The following is a 26,924-nucleotide window of genomic DNA, read 5'->3' as shown; positions in this document are numbered from 1 at the left end:
TAATTATTATTTTGTGTTTCTAAGTTAAATGTTTATTTTCTGCTTCTCTGGCTTGATGTGATAAAAGTTTGAAGTGTAATATTTTGTAATAAGGGTAATACAGGATAAAGTTTGGGTATGTGTAACCCCTCACTAGGATTCAGCCCCAATGTTGATAAGTTTTTCTGTTTGATAGAGGAAATTGAGCTTGATAAAGCATATGAGAGCTTATTTTTCTTGTTAAACTGCTGTCAGACACAAACTGCAGATAATTGAGTTTTTAAAAAATATATTGCTTTCCCATATTTTGAAGAAATCAGGATTTATGCCTAGGTTTAGGGAGGAGAAACTCTCCTTTAAAAGGCATCTTGCTGTGAATGTTTTGCGACTAGCAAGGTCCTGAAATGCATTTAAATGAATTTCAGTTCACAAAATGCACTTAGTAAGATTTTAAAATGCATGTTGCCGCATAAAGTAAAGTGGTGTTTCTCAACTTTCCAAGTGAAAAATTACTAGAGGCAGAAGAGAGTGAAATTATCCTCCATCTCCTGACCCAGTCTGGCGATATGAATAGTGCCCAAAGTAATCATTTCTTAGAAGTTTAAATTTAATGTTTAAAAATTCATGTCCATTTTGTATTCTATCCGACAGTATATCTGAATTTCTTAATTTGAACAAGTTTGTTTTTCTTCCAAACCTTTAATTAGTATGGCAAGCTTGTCAAATGGTTACCAGTACCCCTTCATTGGCCCTTCAGTTCCCTCAGGGATAGAGCACCCTAATTTGAGAAGTTTGGGAGATGATTCCTTTTTAGATTTTTAAGTCAAAATTTATTAATAGTCTTAAGAACCAAAGAAAGACCCCAGATATTACAGTTTTTACTCAGAAATATCCCAACTGTTCTGAAATCATGATATTTCTAGCAAAATGTTTACAGAGGAAGCAAAAAAAAAAAGTCAAATTCTTCACTCTGAATGTTTATTAAAGGGCATGTTTGAATCCATCTCCTATATAGATTTATTGCCAAATTTGGGATATCTTCAGGATGGATAGTAGGATCTTTTTTTTTTGATAGACTTACAGTACCAGACCCAAAATCAAACTCTGTGTATTTATGATTATGGGAATAATTTTATATGTATATTTGGATGTGGAAAGGAGTTAAATAGAATCTACCATGAGTGTGATAGAGGCCAAAAAAAACCCAAACCAACATTCTGAATAATGCAGACACAGCAAACGTTTAACCCCCTCCCACCTTGATAAAACATCTTAAATTATTAAATCAATATACCTACACAAAACTGACATACTGTCAGGATAATGGAAACTTTAGATTTTCTAAGTCAGGTGCCAAATAAATAACTTTTCCTTTATATAAAGGATTTGCCAACTTGTCTAATTCCTCTGGTTGCAAAGCTTGACCTCAGTAGCTGCTTGTGATTCAGAGAATTCTGAGGCAGTACAAGTAATGACACTTGGATAATGGGCAGCAATTTAAGGGTGTCATGCTTCACAGAGCCAGCCCATCAGAAGTAAAGCTGAGAAATGGTACCTTGTGGCCAGCCAGCCAAATTGAAACTGAAGTGGTAATTGATATCATGGGCTATCACTCTAATGGGATTGTCACCCATTGATCTGAAATATTCATTTTTTAATCATGGGCAAATAATTGGACAACTTCAAATGACAGCTCTCTATTCTCAGGACTTGACACCCAGGCTACTGACATTGTCCTTTTCAGTTCTACAAAAGTGACAGCATTTAATGCAATAGAATCAATGAATGAAGTTACACAGAAAAGGTCAAGTCAGAGGTTTCTTTTTGGTTCTTCTGTTATATTGCACAAGCTGTTGAAACAATTCAGTCAGAAAACAGTTTGGCTTGGAAAAGACAAGAAAATAAATAGACTGACATTATGCAATAATCTTTTCTTAAAAGCTAAAATAGTGTTAGATCTATAACCAATCCATTGGAAAGAAATAGCTGCTGCTTCTTTTTTTTAAAATGTCACTGACATCTTTGACACTAGATTTCTTTCCACTTTGGTCAACAACAGTGTTTTTTTCTTTTTCTTTTCTTTCTTTCTTTTTTCTTTCTTTCTTCCTTTCTTTCTTTCTTTCCAGCTTGTTTCTGTTTCTGCAGAAAAGCCCTTAATGAAGTTGTGTCATACGATGGTGTTATTTCAAAGGATTCCTTTCTTTCTTATGCTGTGCTAAGTTAGAGGGTGGAACCTTAAGCTTTTTGATACGTTGGATTAATTAGTACCAAAATTTTTCTGATCTTTTTCTTGATGTATAAGCAAAAGCCACAGTCTCTAAGCAGAGATGAGGAATCCGTTGGGGATACACGCATATACACACACGCACACACGCACACACACACACACTATTTTGAAAAAAATTTTTCCTTCATTGCCTGTACAGGTAAAATAGAATGTCACAATTTCCATTTTTTCCCTTTGTAACTGGGAGTCATCTGACTTAATGACTAATGGTGTATAATGTGCTACTGGAGAATGTCCTTTTGAATAGCAGACATTGGTTTTAGTCTTTTTGCAAAGTTTGATTTGGGAAGGTAAGAAGTTGCATAAGGGAAATGGGCTGATATCCAGAGAAAATAAATGTTAGTGTGCATTTATTATTTGTTTATGTTTGTATAGCCTTCATATGTGCATAGAACCAGGGACATTTATCTCTTCTGCTTTTTTATATGTTTATTACATATCATATTCTTAATAGAGTTGTACCTATTGGCAGGTTTTTATTATGGGGACTTTTAACATGTTTTTATATTTGATACTTCTTGACTTCCTAGAGGTCATGAAATGTTAGTCCATCCCCGTTAGCTTTGAGTGAAAATTTCTAATCTTCTGGAGATTAGATTAGATGCATTAAAAACATGAGTTACTTTGTGAAATATTAATACTATTTTATTAGTTACATTTAGGTATGGATATTCAAAAACAAATCTCTAATTTTCTTACCATATCTTTTTATACACCTCCAGCTCACAGCCAAAAAGTCCCAAATTCATATATAAATAAATCTTCCAAAAGGTCAAAAATACAATATTTTGCAAATATTTCAAAAATTTAAAAGAACTTCCATACTATAGGATCATTCAGAGACAGATACCTTGCTAAAAATACATCTTTACTAAACAGATTTACTGCTGAAAAGAAAGGGAGTTGTTGCTGCACATTATGTAGAACTTTTCAGATAACAACATCCATGTATCTATGTCAACAAATGGGAGGTGTTAACTAGAATTCATTCAATAAGTATTTGTTGAACCTGGGTGCCAGGTACTATTCCTGGGATGGTAATAGCCCTTATTCTCTAGAGGACGTAATGAAAGGATTTGTTATAGCCTCAGGCCAACAGTAATTAGCAAAAATAGTAAACTTGGTCTTTTGATAAGAAACAATTTTTAATACAATATTCTTCAAGTTCTGTGATTTCCATAATTTCAGAGTGGGTCTGCAGTTGAATTTATAAGGTTGTACCTAAAGTGGAGATCAGTACATCATTACTCTAGTTTTAGTTTAGGCTAGCTTCCCCAAAAATAAAATTTGGCAAACTTTTAGAAGAAAAAAGGTTTTCTCTATGGATTTTACCAAGACTATTAAATAAAATGATTACCAACTTGCTCTTAGGTCCCAAACTATCCAAATACCTTAATGATCTACCTCTTCATGAATTGTAAAACTGATTTGATGAAATAATTTTGAATATAACTTTTAGGTAATCTTTATACATATACTTTTATGCAGTTATTAACATTTGTGTAACGCTGTTTGCAAGACTGATTTTATATGACATAAAAAGCTCTCAGGGCTTCCCTGGTGGCGCAGTGGTTGAGAGTCCGCCTGCTGATGCAGGGGACACTGCCGATGCAGGGGACACAGGTTCATGCCCTGGTCCGGGAAGATCCCACATGCCGCAGAGTGGCTGGGCCCGTGAGCCATGGCTGCTGAGCCTGCATGTCCGGAGCCTGTGCTCCGCAATGGGAGAGGCCACAACAGTGAGAGACCCACGTACTGCAAAAAAAAAAAAAAAAAGCTTTCACAAAGATTTAAAAATTATATTCATTTTCCTTCTGTTGAGGCCATTTTCATTTTTGAAAAATCACCCTATGGTAAGGTATCCCATGATGGTGACAGTGTTAGATTTAGCTTCTTTTTTATAAATTGAGAATAGCCATTTCCCATAATCGTTATGAAGGCTAAATGAGATAATGTTTGTAAAAGGATTTAATAATTTGTGGAGTTCAATTCAAATACAAAAAGTATTATATAATCAAATTGCCTCTGACATCAGTAGGCAGCTTTTTATTGTGACAGGAAACATCTATTGAGGGTTAAGGTAATGAAGGTGGAACATTTTTCAGAGAGGAACCTTATGACACTGGTGACTTTAGGGATATAAATAAGATTATGGAAAAATAATAACTACTTCCAGAGAGATCAAAATGACTTCGTGGGCTTCTAAGCCAACATCAAAGTATTTTTTGGCACTAGCTTGACTCTGGCAGGGTGCAAACTAAACAGTTGCCCAGAGAGGCCAAATCATTCAAGTGTGGGTTTCAAAATGATAACCTGCTTTATGCTGGGTGTAGGGCTGTGTCCTTCCTACAGCTATTTGTTTCTAGGGAATTGGGAGGGCCCAGTATGAGTTCATAGTGTGTATGGTTCTGCGGTGGGGGCTGGGGGGTGGGGTAGGGTGAAGGAAAGTCTAGTAGACTTTTTAAAAGTACAATTTCAGTGGTTATCTCTTTTTTTTAAATAAGTAATAATGAATATTTAGAACAAAGACAGTTTTGTAAAAAGGAAATTGTCTAGAATCTGAACTATAATGTGCTGTGTTTTTATGACATTATTTAAATCTGGAGGGTTTTCCATTTACGAAAAAAAAGAGGTCAGGGGACAAAGTTTAAGCCCTCACACCTCAAAGGTTCACTGTAGGGAAAAAATTACAAATGAGGAGGAAAATGCGTTCAGATAGAAAAGTTAGTCCTGAATTTGGGTATTCAGTAATAGAACTTGTTGAAGTTTTTATTAGAGGCAAGCAAGGAGTCCCTAAAGTAAAAATCCTTTGTGTTGACATTAGGTTATGTGTTACACCACAGTAACTTTTGTTCAAACTTTGTTTTTATTTAGCATTTAGCAGAAGAAAAACCTGATGGCCTTATCAATGAAGCTTCTAGGTATTCATTTATTTAAAGTATATGTTGATTACTGGCTAAATGGAAAAAGAAAATGATTGATATGAAAAACAAAACAAGCTGAGAAACATAAAAACATAGTCAAGGAAGATCTTTTCTCTATTTAAAACTATATTATAGCATAAAGTGAGTGCTGAGCACAGGAGTTTTTTGTGAGGAACTTGGAAGATGTTCACTTTTAAAAATATTTTCTTGTTCTCATACAATTTCTTTGGGATTGAAAATGATTATTAAAAAAGAGTTGAGGGCTTCCCTGGTGGCGCAGTGGTTGAGAGTCTGCCTGCCGATGCAGGGGATGCAGGTTCGTGGCCCGGGTCCGGGCCACAGCAGTGAGAGGCCCACGTACCGCGAAAAAAAAAAAAAAAAAAAAAAAAGAGTTGATTCACTTCCTGTCTTCTTTAACAGTAATTCAGTTGATTCAACTGTTCACTGTTACTCAGAGCAACAGAGGAATAAATATGGAAATAGTTGCAATTTGGCATTTAGAACATTTTTTGTTTAAATACTTGTATGTTCCTAATTGGGTTCTCTTTAGACTTATGAATATTTAAATTGGTTTGCCTACCCTAAGCATATTCTTGCTAATGGGAAAAGAGTTTTGGGATAGACAACAGTCACTAAATACGCTCTTGGGTTTAAAAGGGAGGTCTCCCTCCACTCCAAGATTTGCTACAGATGATCTTGACATAAATAATAGACTGCAAGGAGGTGATTGATTCCCTATCATTTTAGAATATGGTACTCTGTTGTTTTGTAATCCTGCCTGAACACTTCATTTGATATTTAGCTATGATTCACATTAGACTGAACTTAAATATTTTTGTAACTTTTTCCTTATTAAAATATGTTTGTTATAGAAAATATAAGCCAAATAGAAAAGAGCAAAATGTTATAAAAGCCAAAAAAAAGTTAAATATAGGAGCCCTCCAATTTGAAGATTGCAACTGTCTATATTTTGAGAAGTGCACATTCAATCTTTATTCTTATGAAATTTACTGGAATAAAAATGGGATTGTGATGTACATACTGTTGAAACCCGCTTTTCAGTGAACTGAAGTTGATTTATTTTTGAGAATTTGGTTGTTCTTTGAAATAATTAGCTATACCTTCAGGTAGCATAAAACCAGTATTGGGAACAAATAGTCTCGTGATTAAACTTCCCTGAAGAATTGAGGAAATTTTAAAGAATCCTCAGCTTTACTACTCCTGTTAATAGAAAATAGAGTTTCTAATTATAGTAAGCTATTTTGTTATCCAGCATCGTGTCAACTGGATTCTTTAACTTGAATTTCTGTAGTTTATCTGTTTTACAGAGAAAATAAATATTCGTAGTGATGAAGATAATTGTTCAAGATCCAAGTGTAGTTTTTTTAAAAAAACTGTTCAATGTAGTATTAATGTTAAGTGAACTTGTTCTTTGTATTTCTTTGAAAATTATGGTAATTATTACGTGGAATATTTTAATGAGTGTCTTTGTTCGTACCACATTGGATATCGGAATTTTATGCATTTTTTTACAAAGAAAATCATGAGTTGAAAATCATCCTAATTGTAAACTATCCTTGATTGTAAACTTTTTGAGACTTATCTTTGTAGTTTCAGAGTAGCAAGTAAGAGAACTTAGTAAATATTTTTTGAATGAATAATTTGAAATCTGAGTTTATATAGTGATGAATACAATTCATCCTTACTAGTTGAAGGATGATAAATAATTTAGGAGTAAATTAAATCATTACATAGAGTACTATATCCTTCTTAGCTGCTAATTGATCTTGAGGAGGTGTTTCTTATTTATTTTTAATTTCTTAACATTTCTCTTGACATCTGTTATTTGTTTGCTACTTTAGGCAAGTTGCTTTGGCGGATATCATCATCCTCAATAAAACAGACTTGGTTTCAGAAGAGGATTTAAACAAATTAAGAACAACTGTTAGGTACAAAATTAGAAATGTTTGTTAAGTACCTACAAATTCAAAATGTGCTGTACGGAATATTTTTACCATGACTATTGCCCTGTAGAAATTTAAGGTTCAAGGTTGACTTGCTTCAAGTATCATTAGGGAATCACATATTTTGTTGTTGCCTAATTGGCTGTTATGTAAATAGTGGTATATAAAATTGTTCCCCATTGCTTACAGAATATACAGTTGAACCTTGATCAACACAGGGTTTGAACTGCCCAGGTCCACTTATACGTGCATTTTTTTCCAATAAACATAGTCCGTGTTTTCATTGTACAGATCTTTAAGTTAACTAAGTATGGGGAAAAGTTTGTGTTCAATTAGAGATCATAATATGTGGAATTAAAAGAACTAGGGTTTGAGTCCTGATTCTGTTCAAACCCTTTCAGCTTCTTGCCCTTGGGTAAGTCATTTATCAATTCCTTTGTTTTTGAGGCAGAGATAGCAGTATGAGGATTTTCGATGGTGAGGGGGCTTGGTGCCTCTAACCCCTAAGTTGTTCCATGGTCAACTACAGTTCAAAGTTCATGACTGGTATTCAGGGTCTTCTGACTCCCTCCTCATTTTCCTGTCTTCTCTTTGACTCCTTCCCTACATGAAGTGCCCTAACTTTACCCAGGACGGTTTACTTATTTTCTCATGGAGGTATCTTACCAAATCCTTTCTTTACTCTTAATGTATTCTCAACTCTCACTCTGTCAGTCCTTGAATTCCTTCTTTTTCTCTGTTTTTCTTTTATTTATTTTTCTTTTTTTTTTCTTTTATTTTTTTAAGGTATTTTAGCCATTCTCTGGAACTTATCCCTTCCTCCCACCTCTTTCTCCCTCCTTCCTGCGAAGTCTTCCCTGTCTCAGGTGGTTTCACTTTTCCCTGAACCCTCATTGACTTTGGTCTTCCTTAACTGTCATCTAACCATGCCTGTTTTCCAGCTAGCTTTAATGTCTTCAGTGTCCGTGGCCAAGGCTGATCAACATAGGACAATATGAATGGTACTCAGATATGTGTTAAAAGATCCAACAGTCATTTGGACTTTTCAAATGAGGTTAGAGTTCAGGGACTTTTAATTATTTTGTAAGACCTAAACTGATAAAAGCCATCTACAGAGAAACGTTTGATAGCTTTTATTATTGGTCATCTTCAGTGCGTACAATCTGCTGACATCAGATTTTGAGTTTGTCAGTGCCAGTTCATATAATATATGTTATGAATTGAATCAGTAAAGGTAAAGCTCATTAGGATTTTGGCTGCAGTGGTTAATGATTGCAGAAGAAAGAATTCATATTTTTCTTCTTATTTGGCTTATTTTAGTAGTAATATCCTCTTAGATTTTACTATAAAAAGCTGTAAGAATGTCTCCATGTGGAGGGTAGGTAGTGCTGTGTAGTATTGAATAATGTTTAAAATCATGGACTTTGGAATCTGCATTTGGTTTGAGGCATTGTTGGTAAGCTTCACACAGTGCCTGATACATAGTAAGTGCTCTGTTATCTATTATTATCATTATTAGATTGTAGATTTTTTTCTTAGTTTACATAGTAATTTCCATTACAGTGAATAAAAAAATGAAAGAAATAGAAAGATGGTTGATATTTTTGAAAAGTCTAGAAAGATGAAAGTGGTGAATGGAGATTATTTCTTTTACCCCTTTTGACACTGGTCTCCTAAATTTTGTTTCTCTTTTCAAAATCCTATGCATCATTGTGATTGTAGAATGGGGAACATAATCTATGTCGAACGGGGAACATAATCTATGTCACAAACATTTTTGGCATAAAAAGAGAAATTGTTACTACTGGGCACTTCTATCCCCATACTGACTATGTAAGCTGGATCTCTAATACGAGCAGTATTGACATTAGCCAGCTTGTTGCCAGCCTGTACTGTATAGCAATACCAGAAAAGAATTTGACAAAGCACTTTGATAAATTACAGACCCTTTGGGCTTTTTACCCTCCATTGTACCTCCGGCTTGCGACTTACTCAGAATTAGATTTGAAGAGTTGGAAGAAGATAAACATGTTAGAGAGGAAATAGCCTTCAGGTTATAGAGTATATTCAAAAGAGAAGATTAAGAGTTTTGTGAATTAATAGAGAGACTTGCCTCAGAATCATTGGGAAGCCTTACCCATGAGAACAAGCTTGAACAAATAGCACATATCTTCATCAAGTAACCCTAAAGGCAATGGAACTGATGATATAAATAGATGAGGTGTACAGTTTACTGCAAAGGATTTAATAAGTATTTTTGGCGCCATACAAAAGGGAGCCGTATTTCATTATCTTTGTATCAGAAAGGGGAGGCCTGGCAGAGTAGGTAGAGATCCTAGCTAGAGAACTGAAGAGGTATTCTATTAAAAAACTGGATGTGGGGCTTCCCTGGTGTCGCAGTTGTTGAGAGTCCACCTGCCGATGCAGGGGACATGGGTTCGTGCCCTGGTCCGGGAAGATCCCACATGCCGTGGAGCGGCTAGGCCTGTGAGCCATGGCCGCTGAGCCTGTGCGTCCGGAGGCTGTGCTCTGCAACGGGAGAGGCCACAACAGTGAGAGGCCCGCGTACCGCAGAAACAAAACAAAACAAAACAAAACTGGATGTATGGCTGAATACTGAGGACAGGCTGGGGTCAAAGCCACTCGTAACTAGGTTTTTATATCTAGTGTGTGTATAGCCATTTCCACAGTGTGTGTTGAGGACAATTAGGTGTCAGTTAAAAGTTTACTCATTTTAAGAATATTAGAATTACTGGCCTTTTATAAATCATTTTTTCTAAAGTGAAGGGTCTTTATATAAATCACAAAGTAGCCCCCAATCTTTCAGTTGTGCAGTAGATTTTTGCATATCATGTTTTAATGCATAAGTGGAATGTACCTGATTTATGATTAGAAGGAAAAACTAAACTATGAAAAATGTAAGTTTGTTTTTTATTGTTCTCTAGCTTTAGGATATATTTGTATGTGCTTACTTCATGTTTTAGAAATAATGTGATAGAATGGTTTTTTAAAAAGTTAACATTTTTTTACTTTCCTCATTTTTATATTTATTTCAGATCAACAAATGGACTGGGAAAAATTTTAGAAACACAAAAATCAAGGTAATTTTAAAAGCTGTTACTAATATTAACAAATAATTTTAGTTAATAAATATTAAGTAATCGATAACTATGTTTGATTCTAATATAAGGAAGATACATGTGCATTTAAAAAAAATTAGGCCCAAAAGGTTGTTTTGAATGCTCTTTATAAATTAGTTTGGCATATTTAGTTAATATATTGTAACTGAGGTCTTGTAACTAAGACCTCAGAGCCATGATTACACTGTAACTGTGCTTTTGCTTTAATGAGGAAGAAAACATAGGATTTTGAACCACTCAAGGAAGTAATTAATATAGAAATCTGAAAAAGTATACTATTAGGAATCTTATCTTAATTTGAGATATTTAGATGGCTTTTTAATATTTTAAAAACTTTCTGAGTGTTTAATAGTTGCAAAAATAATGTCATGTAAAAATACATGGAACCTTTACATTTAAGTTCCTGATGCATTCTTTTTAAATATTTTGATTTTGATTTCCTATAGGTTCTTCTCTCTTTTTAATTTTGTTCGTACAGATGTGCCTTACTTTATAAAACAGATGTGTTCTTAAAACATCTGTAAAATGAATTTCTGTAGATTGAACTCTATTTTGCATTGAGTGCTATCATGATTTCAGAAAATTTGTGTACAGAGGTATTTTTATTAACCTTATTTTTTAGCAAGAATGGCTTAGCAGCTGATAGACCCAGGAACATGCAGCTAGAAGCTCTGAGGCTCTCAGCTGGCAGTCTAGTGCCACCCAGTTCTCAATTCAGAGATTCTGTCCTCGGAAGTACAGCAAAGGCCTTAGTTGAGTGGTTTGTCTTGCCATGGTAGAGATTAGAGGTGCTGACAGACTACCATAATGTGAGGCAGTAACAGCAGCAGCTGCTTATATGCATGTGAACAGCTGGGGAATTAATTTGGCATGCATTCTCAGAAGCCACTCTGCTGGTAGAGGTAGCAGAAGAATGCCTTAGTGTTAAGTCCTCTATAAGCATATACCACATGTGCTCCCTTCATTTCAAATTCCAGTGTAGAAGGTCTGTGATAACCTAACTCATACCATGAGCCATTCCTTGGTATCTGTCTTCTTCCTGTTGTGTTACCATTTTCTTTCTTCTTAAATTTTCTGCTTTTTACAAAATGACACAAAGACAACCACATAATGCTTAATTAAGTTTTTAAAAATCATACCCATAAATAGCTGTGGTTTTGTTGTAATAGCATTTGTTCAGTTCGTATTTACAAATATTGTAATCAGTTTTTTTTGCCAGTACATCTGAGAATCTAGGAGCTTTCTTAAATAAAGAAAAAATTTTAATTTTCTTTCTTAAAAAAATTTTAATCTTTTAAGCATCTTGTGTTTGGCAAACGCTTACAATAGTAAAATGACAGTCATAAAACTGCTATAAACGTGTAGAAAAGGCTTACCTTGAGTATTTAAGTTAAAAAATAAGAATGGCATAGTATGGTCTCATTGGTCAGACTTAAGTTGATTTTGAGGCAAATGGAAGTTCTGATGGACTTCAGGAGTGGAAGATTAGAAGAAGTGCCATTCTTATCTTTTCCAGACTTTTTTTTTAAATCTTGGAGATAAAGTGGACTGGATAGAGGAAAACCAAAGTCCAGTTGATCAATAATAAGTTAATCAATTCAACAGTTTACTGATCATTCTACTAGTTGCTAGGCATTTCATGGAATGTTGAGGATTTAAGCAATGTATAAGGTAAAAACTCTGCCTTTAAAATTACTCATTTGGGAGAGGCAAGAAAACAAGCAAAAATCAATATATTAAATATTATCAATATAACAGTAACATTAAATGCACAGGATCCTATAAGATCAGGAAGATAGAGGAACAACTATTCAACTCTTCTTGATGAAGAGTCAGAATATTTTGACTGGTAAGGTTATCATTGACTTGAATCTTGAAGAATGAATAAGAGTTTTCCAGATGGACAAGAGTAGCAGTGGCTTTCTTGACATAAGGAAGATTTTGTATTCCAGAACCTGTGAATATTTTAGAATGGCTAGAACACATTGTGTTATATTGTGGAGAGAAAAAGAGGTATGACTGTGGAGATGGAGAAATTACCACAAAGGGTCTTGAACACCATGACACGTGGTTTGGATTTTCTCCTGTAGGCAGCAAGGAATTAATGAAGGATTTTAAAAGCAGTATGAGGTGGCGCAGTGGTTGAGAGTCCGCCTGCCGATGCAGGGGACACGGGTTCGTGCCCTGGTCTGGGAAGATCCCGCATGCCGCGGAGCGGCTGGGCCCGTGAGCCATGGCCGCTGAGCCTGCGCGTCCGGAGCCTGTGCTCCGCAACGGGAGAGGCCACAACAGTGAGGCCCGCGTACCAGGGAAAAAAAAAAGCAGTATGAGTCTTGGGAGGTGGATTGAATGTGGTGCTATTCTCCAAGTTAGGAAATACAGGAAGGAGGGGCAACTTTGGGGTAGGGTAGTGATAGCAGTGGGTTTGGTAAAGGGGATTAGTTCCGTTTTGTAAACATTGAGTTTGAGATGCCACTAGGTAGGGCATTTGGAAATTTAGCTCTACAGTTCAAGACTTACTATTGGATGGTATCAACAACTCGTAGGTCTGGGGTGGTCTGGTGGCCCCTGTTTCTGAGACTCACTGAACTTTGAAAAGACGACTATATCTCTGGAGTAGTAGCTGAACTCCCCTCCCCTGAGACAGCCAGAGCCCTCTTCCTTTTTCATGCTCCTGTCCTTGGTCTTAAGCGACTTAAAGCAGTCTTTAGACATACGGATAATTGAAAGCTCCTCATAGAGAAAAGATTAGATACTCCTGGCATGGATAGTTCAAGAAATTAGGAGAAAAGATGAGCTTTGGAACTTTTTTCCTTCCCCTCTGTTTGCTTCATTCTCCCATTCAGTTTTTACATGATGGTAATAGTCTATTTATTTTTTCTGTGTTAATGTTTTGGAAAAGATCTGATGTTTTTATCTCTGAAGGGGGAAGTTAAATAAAATTTGATGCCATGAAAATTAGTTTTCTAGTTATATGCCTTGGATGAGTGAAGGAATTTACTTTTGATGGTGGTACTAAAGTCCATGGCAACTTTCATCTGGAACCTTAGACTTTTTCCTCTTTTATTCTCCATTGAGAATCTGGTGAGATACAGTGAGAGACTTTGATATTTTATTATTCTCTGTAGAATTTAACCTGTATAGGTCTTTTGTTGATCCTATCTGTTTTGAAAATATCAAAAGAATCTGGGTACAGAGCAGAATTATTTCTAAATCTATGATATGTATTCTCAAGGACACTGTTGCAGTGAAAACTGTAGTGTATTTAGAAACTTGTGTTTCAAACTGACTTTTGGTATTCACACAGTTGACCTGAATTTTGATATTTACACAATTAGCATGTGTAAACTTTTTAAACTTTAAGCTATTTCCTAAGTTAAAGGTGGTAAACTTGGTGGAAAACGTCATCCACTTGGCACCTGTCAGTATAAATATTTGCTCAACTGTGATGGTGTGAAAGGAAATAGGTTTAATGTTAAGGCTTTGGTCTCTTATGTAAATTGATATTCAAAAATTTCTTATGGAACATTTACTTCTTTGCTTGATTATTTTCCTAATTCTGTTCATCTAGAATGTCCAGAATTTGAAATGTTACAGTCTGTTAATATAGAACTCTGGAGTATTCTTCTTTTAATAAGATGGGAATTTGTCTGCCTTGTGCCAGGAGAGGTGTTCACAATCTAACAGTATCGTTGCCACAAGTATGAATATATGGCAGCCTGTTGAGAATGAACAAAGCAGACACAGCTGGTCAGCCCTAAGTTAAAGAGGATGGCTTTTACATGTTTTTGTATTTGAAAAAGTTTTGAATTTGCAAAGTTTTGTTTTCCTTGTGAGAAAATTTAATAAATGTTTGGCAAATCCCTGGAGTATGATTTTGAGACTTAATTATAGTTGTCATTTTCTTCAAACATTCCTTCATTATAGCTTTGATTATGGAGAAATCACTGTCCTTTACTGTTTCATAGGCTGATGTAAAATTTGGAACTCAAATCACTAGTCTTTATAAATTTACTTTTATGTATTTAAACCAAACCTAATGCTAATTGTGATATAATCTCTTCTGATTTTTAATCTCTGCTTTCCTAATAAATTAGGCTTAATTACCACCAAATAATTATAATAGAAATAATGTTTATTCAGACAGAGCACTAACTGGGAAGTTTCAGTCTATATGCAACCCCATCTGAAGGAAATAAAATCAAACCACATTCTTTAGATGTAGATAAGGGTCCTAGAGTGAATATTTATACATTGATTGTTTGACTCCTCATATTCTTATGATACTACCTGTTGTATCATGAAAGCAGGGAGGTGGAGTAAAAGAAATACAGAAATTCCAATGTACCTATACTACTGTGTTATTTCCATTTGTTCAATTTCCCTCATTTCATCTTTTGAGGAATAAACTGCTACTTTTGAAAATTTTCAGTTCTTTAACTGATTTTTTTTTTTGGTTATAAAAATACAGTTTGAAAAGCTCAAATTTTCAGGATTGAAAAGATAATTGAAGGTAAAAACAAACCAAAAAAAACACTACAATTTATTGAAGCAATAACCAAGTAATTTTCTGCCTTGGTCTTAAACCATTTATTCAATTTTTAAAATTTTATAAATTCCATAAAAATTTTTTTACAACAGCTTTTTGTTCCTTGCCTGTCATTTTATTTTTCCCAAAATAGTATATACTGATTAACATTTATGTTTGCATTTCTAGCAGAATAGAGATTTTTTTTGATTAATTGAATATATTTTACAGAAATTAACACTTCAAAATGGTTTTCTTTCTTATAGAGTTGATCTCTCAAGTATATTAGATCTTCATGCCTTTGACAGTCTCTCTGGAATAAGGTATGTTTCCTGTATTTTGGTCACTTTTATTATAATGTACTTTTTATTTCACAGTTATAGGAGTTACAGGAATGATTTACACAGATGCACATTTGATTTATGATTCCTGTCATTTCTTTGGCATACACGACCATTCCTAATGATTACATTCTTGAAAGTTTTGCTAAATGTATGTTCGGAAATCACGTGTATTCTCCTACAGAAATTATAGTGTAAATGGTAGTTAACTTTAGAAACTTATTGTTAATATTTCTTTACCAACCACTATGTGTAATTCTTTCCATGAGAAAATGTATGAAATACATAGAAAATTTTAGTTCGGCGTGTTCCCACAGATACTCCCTTTCCCGTAGTGATGGATCAGTTTCCTGCCTCTTTCCCCGGAGAGAATCCTTTTGATAGGGAAAGAAGAACAAATGGTTTTTCCCTGGACATTGATATCTTTTTTTAATCATCCTTACCCATTTTTAAGTGTACAGTTCAGTAGTGTTAAGTATATTCACATTGTTTGCAGTGGATCTACAGAACTTTCTCATCTTGCAAAACTGAAACCCTATACCAGTTGGATCACAACTCCTGGTGTTCCCCTCCCTGCAGCCCCTGGGAACCACCATTCTGTTATCTGTTTCTAAGAATTTGACTACTTTAGGTACCTCAAATAAGTGAAATCATACATTATTGGTCTTATCATGACTGGCTTATTTCACATAGTTCTCAAGTTTCATCCATTTTGTAGCATGTGACAACATTGTCTTTTTAAAGGCTAAATAATATTCCATTTTATGTATATACCATTTTTTCTTTATCCATTTATTCATTGATGGACATTAGGTTGCTTCTTCCTCTTGACTATTGTGAATAATTCTGCTATGAACATGGGTTGGGTGTGCAAATCTCTCTTCAAGATCCTGCTTTAAATTCTTCTGGATATATGCCCAGAAGTGAGATTGCTGGATCATATGGTAATTCTGTTTTTAATATTTTGAGGAATCACCATATTGTTTTCCATAGCAGCTGCACCATTTTACATTCCCACAAACAGTGCACAAGTGTTCCAGTTTTTCCACATCCTTGCCATTTTCTGTTGTTTTTGGTAGTAGCTGTCCCAATGGATGTGAGGTGATAGCTCACTGTGGTTTTGATTTGCATTTCTCTAACTTTTACTTGTTGGCCATTTGTATATTATCTTTGGAGAAATGTCTGTTCAAGTACTTTCCCCATATTTTAGTTGGATTATTTGGTTTTTTTTTGTTGTTGTGGCTGAATTGTAGGTGTTCTTAAATAATCTAGGTATTAACCCCTCATCAGATACATGATTTGCAAATATGTTCTCCCATTTTCTCTGAAGTAAGATGAGTCATAACACCCTTATGTGAAAGGTAACCTCTCTCCACCCAGAGGAAAAGAGCATCCTATCTCTGAAGACAAAGGGAGACACGAGGAATCTGAAGGCATAGGCCTCTGAGTTTCCCCTAGTTTACTACACTTGGCTCATCCTCTGTCCTGTCATATCTTTCTGTGGCTTTTCACTCTTCATCAAACCTAGCACAAAAACACTCAGGTTTAACCATTTCTTCAGGTCTTCATTTCCCTATGAAGGTTCCTTTGTCAAATAAAACCTTTATTAAATAAATGTACATGCTTTTCTGTTGTTAATCTTCATCAGTCTAATTTTCAGACCCAGCCAGGGACTCAAGAGGTAGAGGAAAACTTTTTCCTTCCCTGTGGAAGTTGTAGGCAGTCACTGTCCAACATTAAATATTGAACACAGGGAAAGAACATAGAATTTTTCAAACATTTTCTAAGGTCATTTCGTTCCACACTTAGTGCGTTAGTGACACTTAAAGAAGCAGCTGTTTAAGGTGAAGCCTTGTTCTGGATAACGCCTCTGCATAACTTTTCTTTGTGCTTAGATGCTCAACAAGAGAATCCTTTCCTGAGCAACCAGCTGGGAAGGATTTAATTTGACACTTTCCCTATTAAGACCCCCCAAGGAGACTCATTCCCTCCAACAGTTCCTACAAGCCTTTTCTCTTTCCTAAACTTGCTGTTACTAATTTACCCCTCACTGTTCTTCAAGGCAAAACATCTGCAAGGTTTTAAGTCCTTTTCCTCCTCCCGACCTACCCCCATCAGTCTCTAAAGGTATGCTGCAGTTGTTATAGTTATAATCTATGGCATATTGATCTTTTGCTTTTTCCATATCAGAACAATGCATTTTTAGGATTCTGACCTTTTGTTTTCTCTCAACTACTGGTAACTGACTGTATAGAAGGCTTACATTTACGGATACCGTTTTTTTTTTTTTTTTAAGTAGGTATATTCAAGGGAAAACATTGATAAAGGAAAAATTTACCCTTCTAATTTTCTTTAGGTTCAGCATTATTTTCATCTGAGGAAGCATGTGGAGAGTTGATGAAATTTTGAGCAATTGTAAAATGCTTATGTATATTTTCCTAGGCCTGTATTAGATCTTTTGGAAATAAAAAAAAAATTTATTTAACATATTTAACCACACCAAATAGTGTTGCTAAAGGTTAGTTTTTATCTCTATTATGTGTATATATATGTATGTAAATGTATATACATTTTTAAGAAAAGTTTTTAAACAGTCTGCCAGTGTTTGTCTATTAGAATATGTAAACAGCATGTAAAATTAGAGCTGTGTAATAGATTCAGTTGTGGAAAGTCTCTCCCTTGTTTAGCTTTGTATCTCTCAGTAATATATAAGGTTAAATCAGAAGTGTATTGAGCTCTGAATTTATAATCAGTTATTATTAGTTTGCAGAGAAAACTTCAGAGTGTGCCAACAACACAACCTCACCTTGATCAGGTAAAAAAATCTTTAAAAAATGTTTTTAAAGTATCTCTTTAACTAAATTGTTCTGTTTAGGATTGTTTTAATAGAATTCTTTTTTGAACTATTTTGACAGTTTTCAGAATTTAAATGCTTTTGAGGTCATCTAATCTAGTTTCTTAATACGTAATAGGAGTTCATCAAACCAGAGTTATTTAGAATCTTAGAAAATCATGCTTTTTAGCTTCTCCATTCCACAGGTCAGTCAACATATTTTGATTAGTTCTTCTGAAGGGAATTACTATATAAAAGCAGCCTGGGGGTTCTTTATGCAGCCTATTTTTAACTATATTTAACTAACTGATTAAGGAAAAGTCTAGTACGGGCATCCGTGGCTAATTTAAATAAAAATTGACTTTGATTTCACCTTCAGGTAGCACTGTAAATTTGAACTCCTTAAGGTGTTTTTCATGCTCTAAAACTATAATTCCTGAGGTAGATATTGCAGATGCTGGGAACAAAGAAAGTATATTTTCACTGTAACCATCTTTCTTTTAAGCAAGTTGTGGATGGTGGAGCTTAAGTGTAACTTTTTTTTTTTTAACATCTTTATTGGAGTATAATTGCTTTACAATAGTGTGTTAGTTTCTGCTTTATAACAAAGTGAATCAGTTATACATATGTTCCCATATCTCTTCCCTCTTGCGTCTCCCTCCCTCCCACCCTCCCTATCCCACCCCTCTAGGTGGTCACAAACCACCTAGCTGATCTCCCTGTGCTATGCAGCTCCTTCCCACTAGCTATCTGTTTTACGTTTGGTAGTGTATATATGTCCATGCCACTCTCTCACTTTGTCACAGCTTACCCTTCCCCCTCCCCGTATCCTCAAGTCCATGCTCTAGTAGGTCTGTGTCTTTATCCCCGTCTTACCCCTAGGTTCTTCACGACCTAGCAATCCCACTACTGGGTATATACCCTGAGAAAACCATAATTCAAAAAGAGTCATGTACCAAAATGTTCATTGCAGCTCTATTTACAATAGCCAGGACATGGAAGCAACCTAAGTGTCCATCAACAGGTGAATGGATAAAGAAGTTGTGGCATATATATACAATGGAATATTACTCAGCCATAGAAAGAAACGAAATTGAGTTATTTGTAGTGAGGTGGATGGACCTAGAGTCTGTCATACAGGGTGAAGTAAGTCAAAAAGAGGAAAACAGGGCTTCCCTGGTGGTGCAGTGGTTGAGAGTCTGCCTGCCGATGCAGGGGACACGGGTTCGTGCCCCGGTCCGGGAAGATCCCACATGCCGTGGAGCGGCTAGTCCCGTGAGCCATGGCCGCTGAGCCTGTCCGTCCGGAGCCTGTGCTCCGCAACGGGAGAGGCCACAACAGTGAGAGGCCCGCGTACTGCAAAAAAAAAAGAAGAAAGAGGAAAACAAATACCGTATGCTAACACATATATATGGAATCGAAGGAAAAAAAAAAAGGTTAACTTCTTAAAACACGGTGAAAAAGGGGCATATGAGTGAGCAGTGTGCCTGGCATTCTCTCCTTTATCTTGAGACTGTTACTTATTTTTTGAGTCATTGATTGTAATAGGGCCAAGATAATAGCATACTTGTTCATTTGTCTTCATTTTGGCTCATATTTATGGAAACTATACTACCATGTTTGTGGCATTTTTCTCTGCAAAACTTTTAATAGAATATTCATCTTCATTTATCTATTTTATTGAAGTGTAATTGACCTACAGTGTTATTACAGAATAAGATATTACTAGTTTCAGGTATACAACGTAATGATTCAGTATTTTTATACATTACGAAATGATCACCATGTAAGTCTAGTTACCATCTGTCACCATACAAAGTTACTTCAGTATTATTGACTATATTCCCTCTGCTGTACATTACATCCCTGTGACTTATTTATTTTACAGTTTGGAACTTTGTATCTCTTAGTCTCCTTCACCTGTTTTGCCTATCCCCCTGCCCCTTCCCTTTGGCAACTACCAGTTTGTTCTCTGTTATCTATGAGTCTGTTTCTGTTTTGCTATGTATGCTTGTTTGTTGTGCTTTTTAGTTTCTACATATAAGTGAAATCATAAGATATTTGTCTTTCTCTGTGTGATTTATTTTACTTAGCATAATACTTCTAGGCCCATCCATACTGTCACAAATGGCAAGATTTCAGTCTTTTTATGGCTGAGTAATAATCCATTGTGTGTATACATACACACACACACACACATACATGCACACACAACACATATACCACATCTTCTTTATGCATTCATCAGTCGGTGAACACTTAGGTTGTTTCCATATCTTGGCTATTGTAAATACATAATGCTTCAATGAACATTGGGGGGCATATATATTTTCAATTTAGTGTTTTCATTTTCTTTGGATAAATACCCAGAAGTGGAATTGTTGGATTGTATGGTAGTCCTATTTTTAATTTTTTGAGGAAGCTTCATTATTGTTTTCCATAGTGGCTGTACCAATTTTCATTCCTACCAACAGTGCATGAGAGTTCCCTTTTCTCTACATCTCCACCAACACTTATTATTTTTTGTCTTTTTGAGAATAGCCATTTTGACAGGTGTGAGGTCATATCTCATTGTGGTTGATTTGCTTTTCCCTGATGCTTAGTGATATTGAACATCTTTTCATGTGTCTGTTGGCCATCTGTATGTCTTGGAAAAATGTCTGTTCATATCTTCTGCCCATTTTTTAATCAGATTGTTTGGGTTTTTTGTGATACTGAATTGTGTGATTTCTTTGTATATTTTGGATATTAATCATGTATTAGACAAATCAGTTGCAAATATCTTCTCCCATTCAGTAGGTTGCCTTTTCATTTTACTGATGGTTTCATTTGCTGTGCAAAAGCTTTTTGGTTTGATGTAGTCACAGTAGTTTATTTTTGCTTTAGTTGCTCTTATCTGAGGAAACAGATCCAAGAAAATATTGCTAAGACCTATGTCAAAGAGTGTAGTGCTTCTGTTTTCTTTTAGGAGTTTTTTGGTTTCAGTTCTTACATTTAAGTCTTTAATCCATTTCAAGTTTATTTTTTATACGGTTTAAGAAAGTGGTCTAGTTTCATTCTTTTCCATGTAGCTGTCCTGTTTTCCTAGTACCATTTACTGAAGAGACTGTCTTTTCCTCATTGTATATTCTTGCCTCCTTTGTCATAGATTAATTGACCATATGAGTGTGGGTTTATTTCTGGGCTCTGTATCCTATTTCAATGATCTGTGTGTCTGTTTATGTGCCAGTACCATACTGTTTAGATTTCTATAGCTTTATAATATAGTTTGAAAACAAGGCATGTGATACCTCCCTCTTTGTTTTTTCTCAAGATTGCTTTGGCTTTTTGGGTCTTTTCTGGTTCTATACAAATTTTAGGATCATTTGTTGTAGTTTTGTAAAAAAAATGCCAAGGGTATTTTGATAGGGATTGCATTGAATTTGTAGATTGCTTTGGGTGGTATGGACATTTTAACAATATTAATTCTTCTAATCCGTGAGCACAGTATATCTTACTTATCTTTCAAATGAGTGAATGAGAGAAGTTACAAGTCCCTAGAGGTAGAATTTTTAGAAAAATTCTTTATGATACTCAGTATTAGTCATAAAGAAGAAGTTGAAGCACATCACATTCTTCTAGGTGAAGGACATCATACTAGGAGTCATAGGAGTAGAAGATGAAGAATATGTAGTATTTACTTTCAAGAACCTTTATCATGGCCATTATCTATACCCACAGTATCTTGAATGTACCCCTGTTGTGGCATTTATAATGTCTTGTAGTTTGGGTTGAAGTGCTTTTCCCTTATGGTAGTCTATAAATTCCTAAATATACATTCCTCATTGCTTAGCACAGGATGTGGTATATGGTGGGTGCTCAGTGAAGAATGAAAAGCTGTGATTCTCAAATGGGAATGTAGGTCAGAATCACTTGTAGGCTTTTAAAAAATATTGGACATTCAGTGGTCCCCATCTCTCACATCTCCAGGAGTAGATCTTGGGTATGTGCAAATTAATGTGTATGTATATTTTTAACATTTTATTATGGAAATTTTCAAAGATATACAAAAGTAGAGAGAATATTAAAATGAATCAATCCCCTGTGCAGATGACCCAGTTGCAATGGCTTTTACCATTTTGCCGATTTTATTTTTTCCATCTTCCTAACATTTCTTTTGCTGGAGTGTTTTAAAAAAATTTTTAATGGAAAATTTCAAGCATAAATAAAAGTGGAATAGTATAATGAACCTGCAAATACCCATCACCTTTGCTGGTATGTATTAAAGCAAATCCCAGACATTAAGTTATTTTACCAGTAAATAGGGCATGTCTATTTTTTTTAAAAAAGCTCTGCAGGAGATTCTGATGCACTTTCCTGCTTTAGATATATAAACATAGGGCAGAGTATAATATAATATTGCAGATCAAGGACTATGGGTTTCAGAAGCATGAACAGTCTCATTTGGTTTAGTGGATCTGAAGCTTCATGAAAGATAGTTTTTTCTTTTTTCTTTTTTTTTTTTAAACATAAAGCATACAGGGTTTTAGAGTACAAGTCAATGTATCTTTACTTACATTTGTGCCTATATAGCTGTCCATATGTACACATGAACACATATCTCTGTAATTCTCACTCAGATCAAGATAAAGATTTCCAAAACTGTTAAGAGAGTTCCCTTGTGTCCCTTCCCAGTTGGTAACCCTTCTTCTTCCAAAGATGTAACTGCTATTCTGATTTATACACTAAAAAGTAGCCTTAAACTAGGAGGTTTTTTGTTTTTTGTGTTTTTTTAGACTGGAAGAAATAAGGGAAAGAGCAATCCAGATCTTTAAAAGTGGGAAAGTGACAATGCTCTAGAAGAGCAGTATTCTAGTGCAGAAGTCCTGGTGAATGCTTGGTATTGGAATCCTGACCTAAGGTATTAGGCTTTGATTTGCCAGACAAAGAGAACTCATGCTCTGCTATTGGACAGTGTCCGGTGAGCTGGATTGGAGTGTGGAGTCAGGAGACCAAGCAGGAAGATATTGCAAAAGTCCAGATACCCTGTGATTAGGGCCTGATCCATGCTGGTTACAGTGAGAATGGAAATGGTATAAAACGAGCACAGGTAGGTTTGCATGAATAGCCTAAGTAACTGATGGTGAGCAGTAAGGAGAGAGAGAAGTGATGGGAAACAAGCCTAGATAGACAAGAGGAACCTAGAAATAGGGAAATTTAGAAGGTAAACTGATTTGGATGAAAACACCAAGTATTTAGCTATGTACCTGATGGCAGGATATCACAGCAGAGGTGATACAGGGAAAGAGGAGCAGAGGAGTGGAGTGTGGTGACAGAGGTTTTGTGTTCAAGCATGTTAGTGGGCTTAGTTTTCCAGATGAAAAAATATATAGAAATTATTGCATATTAGGTATTGTTTGTAAAAGAGTAGAAAACTGAGGGAAATAACCTGGTAGGTTAAAGAAAAAACACACCAAACTACAAAAATTTGGGAGTTATTCCTAAATTTTATTTTAGGGGCAGTACCTTATTTTGCTTCAGTTTTCTGAATTATTGCCTCAGGTTTCTGTTTCTTTCTGTGTCTGGGGAAAGGAGAGTTAATTTTAGGTTCAAAATAAACATTTTTTAGGTTCAAAAAGAAGTCTGAAATGGGTAATACCTAGGACATATCATGTATGTCATTACAGTTTTATCACTGAGTGATGTTTAATGCATTTCTCTATTTTTCATGGTTTTCTTGGTCATCCTGATAAAGAGGACCTGGGTTTGGAAGATGGTAATAAGGTAGATGAGAAAACCCAGGTGGAATTCTATGTATACTTATTAGTAGAGCCAGTTGTGAACTATGCATTGTGACCCTTATCTTCTGCACTGGGCATTTATGGGTTTCGTCTTCTTTAGGGTTTGTCTAATATGAGAAGAGTTTATTGGTACAGAAAAACATCTAGTTCTAAAAGTATCTCTCCCTCCTTGAGCCCCAGGATGCATTGTCTTAATTTTTAAAACCATTTTTAAAATTTCACATTGCAGTTAATTGTACCCCTTAGAGATATTGTCATATCTCTAACTTGCCAAAAGCAAAACTCATTCCTGATACAAAATTCTTTAAGCTAAGAATAAGACAATATTGAGTCCTATACTAAGACATTCCCAACGTTAAAAGCCAAGTTATCCAACTTGAATAAAATATTTTAAGCATTTTTGAAAGTTGAATTACTACTGTCTTTTGAAACTGACAAATTATGTTTCATTTGGCAACCTTTTGCTGTATATTTTGATATGCTATATGACTTGCTATACATTTTGGTATGGAGTTTTAAGTATTATTTGTTAAGATGTGTGGTTCTGGACAGTTATGCAAAGCTGTGCATTAGTGTGTTCGTCCTGCCTGTTTTAAAGCTTGGTTTCAGCATGTTATTATCCAAGGTGGTGTTTGTGCTTTTATTGTGTTATGCTTAGCCCTTGTGTATTTTTATCATTAATTTTGAAATTTTGGGTTACTGTGGCAAACGGAGGTTTGGATTTTAATTATGTGCTCAGCTAGAGGAAATTCCTTAGAGTGGACAGTGAGGGGTTTATCAAGCTCAGGAGGAAAAATAAATCTCAGAGTTAACATTCTATAAATGTTGATGTCAACCTTCTAAAACCAAAGATGACATTATATTATCATTCTCATCTCTAGGAACTCTTCTTCCCTTGGTACATGTTTGGTCAGAGAGAAACTGAATCTTTTAACTTATATTTATTTTTCCCAGAAAATGTTTGCATTTTGTAGTTTATTTTTTCTAAGCCTCATCTTCCCCAATTTATAAAATGGAAATAGTTCTCTTTAATCCACAGGATTGCTGTCATGAGTAAATGAAAAGATGAAATAAAGTGACCCAGGCAAAAGTACCTCGTCCAGTACATAGTTGATACGCTCTCTATATTACCCTCTCTCTTAGTGCTGAGAATCTTGTAAAGAATGAATTAAACAATGAGTATCCTTTCATAAGAGTTTCTCTGTGTAAATACTAAGCCATTGACTAACTCTGCAGAATATAGAACATGGAGTTGCTGATACCAAAAATGAGCAAATATAGTGAAAAAGATATACCTAATATAGTTGTTAAGGCAACACAGATGCCCATGAATGTTTCCTTACTTTTCATCTTAAAACTTGTGATTTAAAAAAATATTTTGACATTACTATAAAAAAATCATTATTGACTATCTCTTGATTTACAGAGTATTATTACAGTCACATTCGAAGTACCAGGAAATGCAAAGGAAGAAAGTCTAAATGTCTATATTCAGGTGAATGCAATTTTAACTGATTAATGATTTATCAATTGTTTTGCTATGTAGTTGTTCCTATGAGCAGTGGTTGATCTTATTAAAATATGTCACTTGATACAGAATCTTCTGTGGGAAAAGAATGTGAGAAACAGGGATGACGACTGCATGGAGGTCATACGACTAAAGGTGCAGTACATAGCTTACAGCTTTATACTTTTGGACAAAGTCCCTTTCTTTGCTGTTACACAAAACCATATTTAGTCTTAAACACAAGGACTAGTTTTAGTCCAAATAACCTTTGTCTGTTTTTCCTTATTTCCATTTCTGAAAAGAAGCTTTGGAAGTCATTGCATAAAGCATGATTTATTTGCACAGCTTCATTGAGTGTTGCAGCTAAAACAACCTGTGTGCTTTGAAACCTTACCCCCTGCTCTCTACTGCCAGGTGCTCAGAGCGGTTATCTAGCTAATGAGCTTGACTTGTTAAAACTCTCCTCCCCTTGGCACACAGCTTGGTTAGTCAGAGAAAACGGAAAGTTTTCTTGTGTTGATTTTTCTAAGAGAGCTTCATTAACAGAGGAGTAATATTAGAAATCTTGCCGCAGCTGAACCTTATGTTTCTTGATGAATTTAGCAGACACTAAACATTTGTTATACTGTGAGACAGTGTTACAGAGGACTAGAAGAATTCTTGCTCTGTTTGGAAATCCCTTCATATTACTTGATATTTGGGTATTATGTTACAAAAGGTGTTTTTTCCAGGGAGCAGTGGGTTCTAGGCTGTGTGCTTAACGAATCAACAGTCATTTGAGTGTCTACTCCTGTGTTTCCAGAAGTGTGCATAAGGTTTTATTATTACTGTTTATTATCATTACTGTTAGTAGCTAGATTCTCTGGCTAGCAGCCGACTTCCTAGGGCCGCTAGAGTGACCGGGAAACTATTTTGGTTTAGATTTCTTCACTCCCTGTGCTGGTTCCACCTGGGATTGGTGCTGCAGAGCAGCACAGCTGAATCTATTCCCCAGTCGTTCCCCCGCAGAGGAACTAAGCCAGATCCTGCTGCTTCTTTATGACTGTGTCCCCATCTACATTCTGTGATCCTAATTGGAAGATCATATTTCATTCTGTAACTGCTTTTATCCCCTAGTACTGAATGGGGGGTGGTTACCTAGAAAAGCAACCATTTGGGCGTTTATACTAATGCAGCAACGAGACCTCTGTATAGAGTTCAGTGGCTCATCTTGCACCATCCCAGTCTGGATTTTGTCCTTCGTGTATGACAGTTGTTCTGCAGCTGTCCTCCTTGGTTCTTCTTTTGGCCTTCCTCTCATCACAGCAACGCTGGGACATCTGAGGCACCACAGCCTTTCTCTTCATAGACCTCCTTCTCTTTGCTGTTACAAAGTATTATACTAGTCTGAAAATAATCAACATGTTTAAACTGTTAACTCTAATAACAGCTGACAACTTCAAAGTCTTTATACAAGTATAAAATTGATGCTTAGGTAATTCTCTCCATGGAGTTTGTTGTTACATATTAAAACTCAGATTTGAAAAGCAGAAAACAAAACTCTGCACAAGAAAAGAAAACTGGAAGAACATGTACCCCAAATACATGAATACATCAAAAATTATGTGGTGGGAATGACAGTGGTTTGTCTCTTACTATTTT

At 35.3% G+C, this 26,924-nt stretch overlaps 1 protein-coding gene across 1 annotated transcript in view; it reads left to right on the top strand.

The window, feature by feature from the left end:
• Window positions 1-26,924, top strand: part of LOC132523610 (zinc-regulated GTPase metalloprotein activator 1A) — a 48,648-nt gene that overhangs the window by 14,878 nt on the left and 6,846 nt on the right. Inside the window, exons 7-13 of the mRNA XM_060155012.1 lie at window positions 5,141-5,187; window positions 7,053-7,139; window positions 10,211-10,255; window positions 15,089-15,145; window positions 17,927-17,978; window positions 25,203-25,271; window positions 25,374-25,439. Of these exons, the coding sequence (XP_060010995.1) occupies window positions 5,141-5,187; window positions 7,053-7,139; window positions 10,211-10,255; window positions 15,089-15,145; window positions 17,927-17,978; window positions 25,203-25,271; window positions 25,374-25,439 (423 nt within the window). The remainder of the gene's footprint in view (window positions 1-5,140; window positions 5,188-7,052; window positions 7,140-10,210; window positions 10,256-15,088; window positions 15,146-17,926; window positions 17,979-25,202; window positions 25,272-25,373; window positions 25,440-26,924) is intronic.

Source organism: Lagenorhynchus albirostris, chromosome 7 (assembly GCF_949774975.1).
Source record: "Lagenorhynchus albirostris chromosome 7, mLagAlb1.1, whole genome shotgun sequence".
Taxonomy (NCBI): Eukaryota; Metazoa; Chordata; class Mammalia; order Artiodactyla; family Delphinidae; genus Lagenorhynchus; species Lagenorhynchus albirostris.
This window is presented reverse-complemented; position numbering and strand designations above follow the sequence as displayed.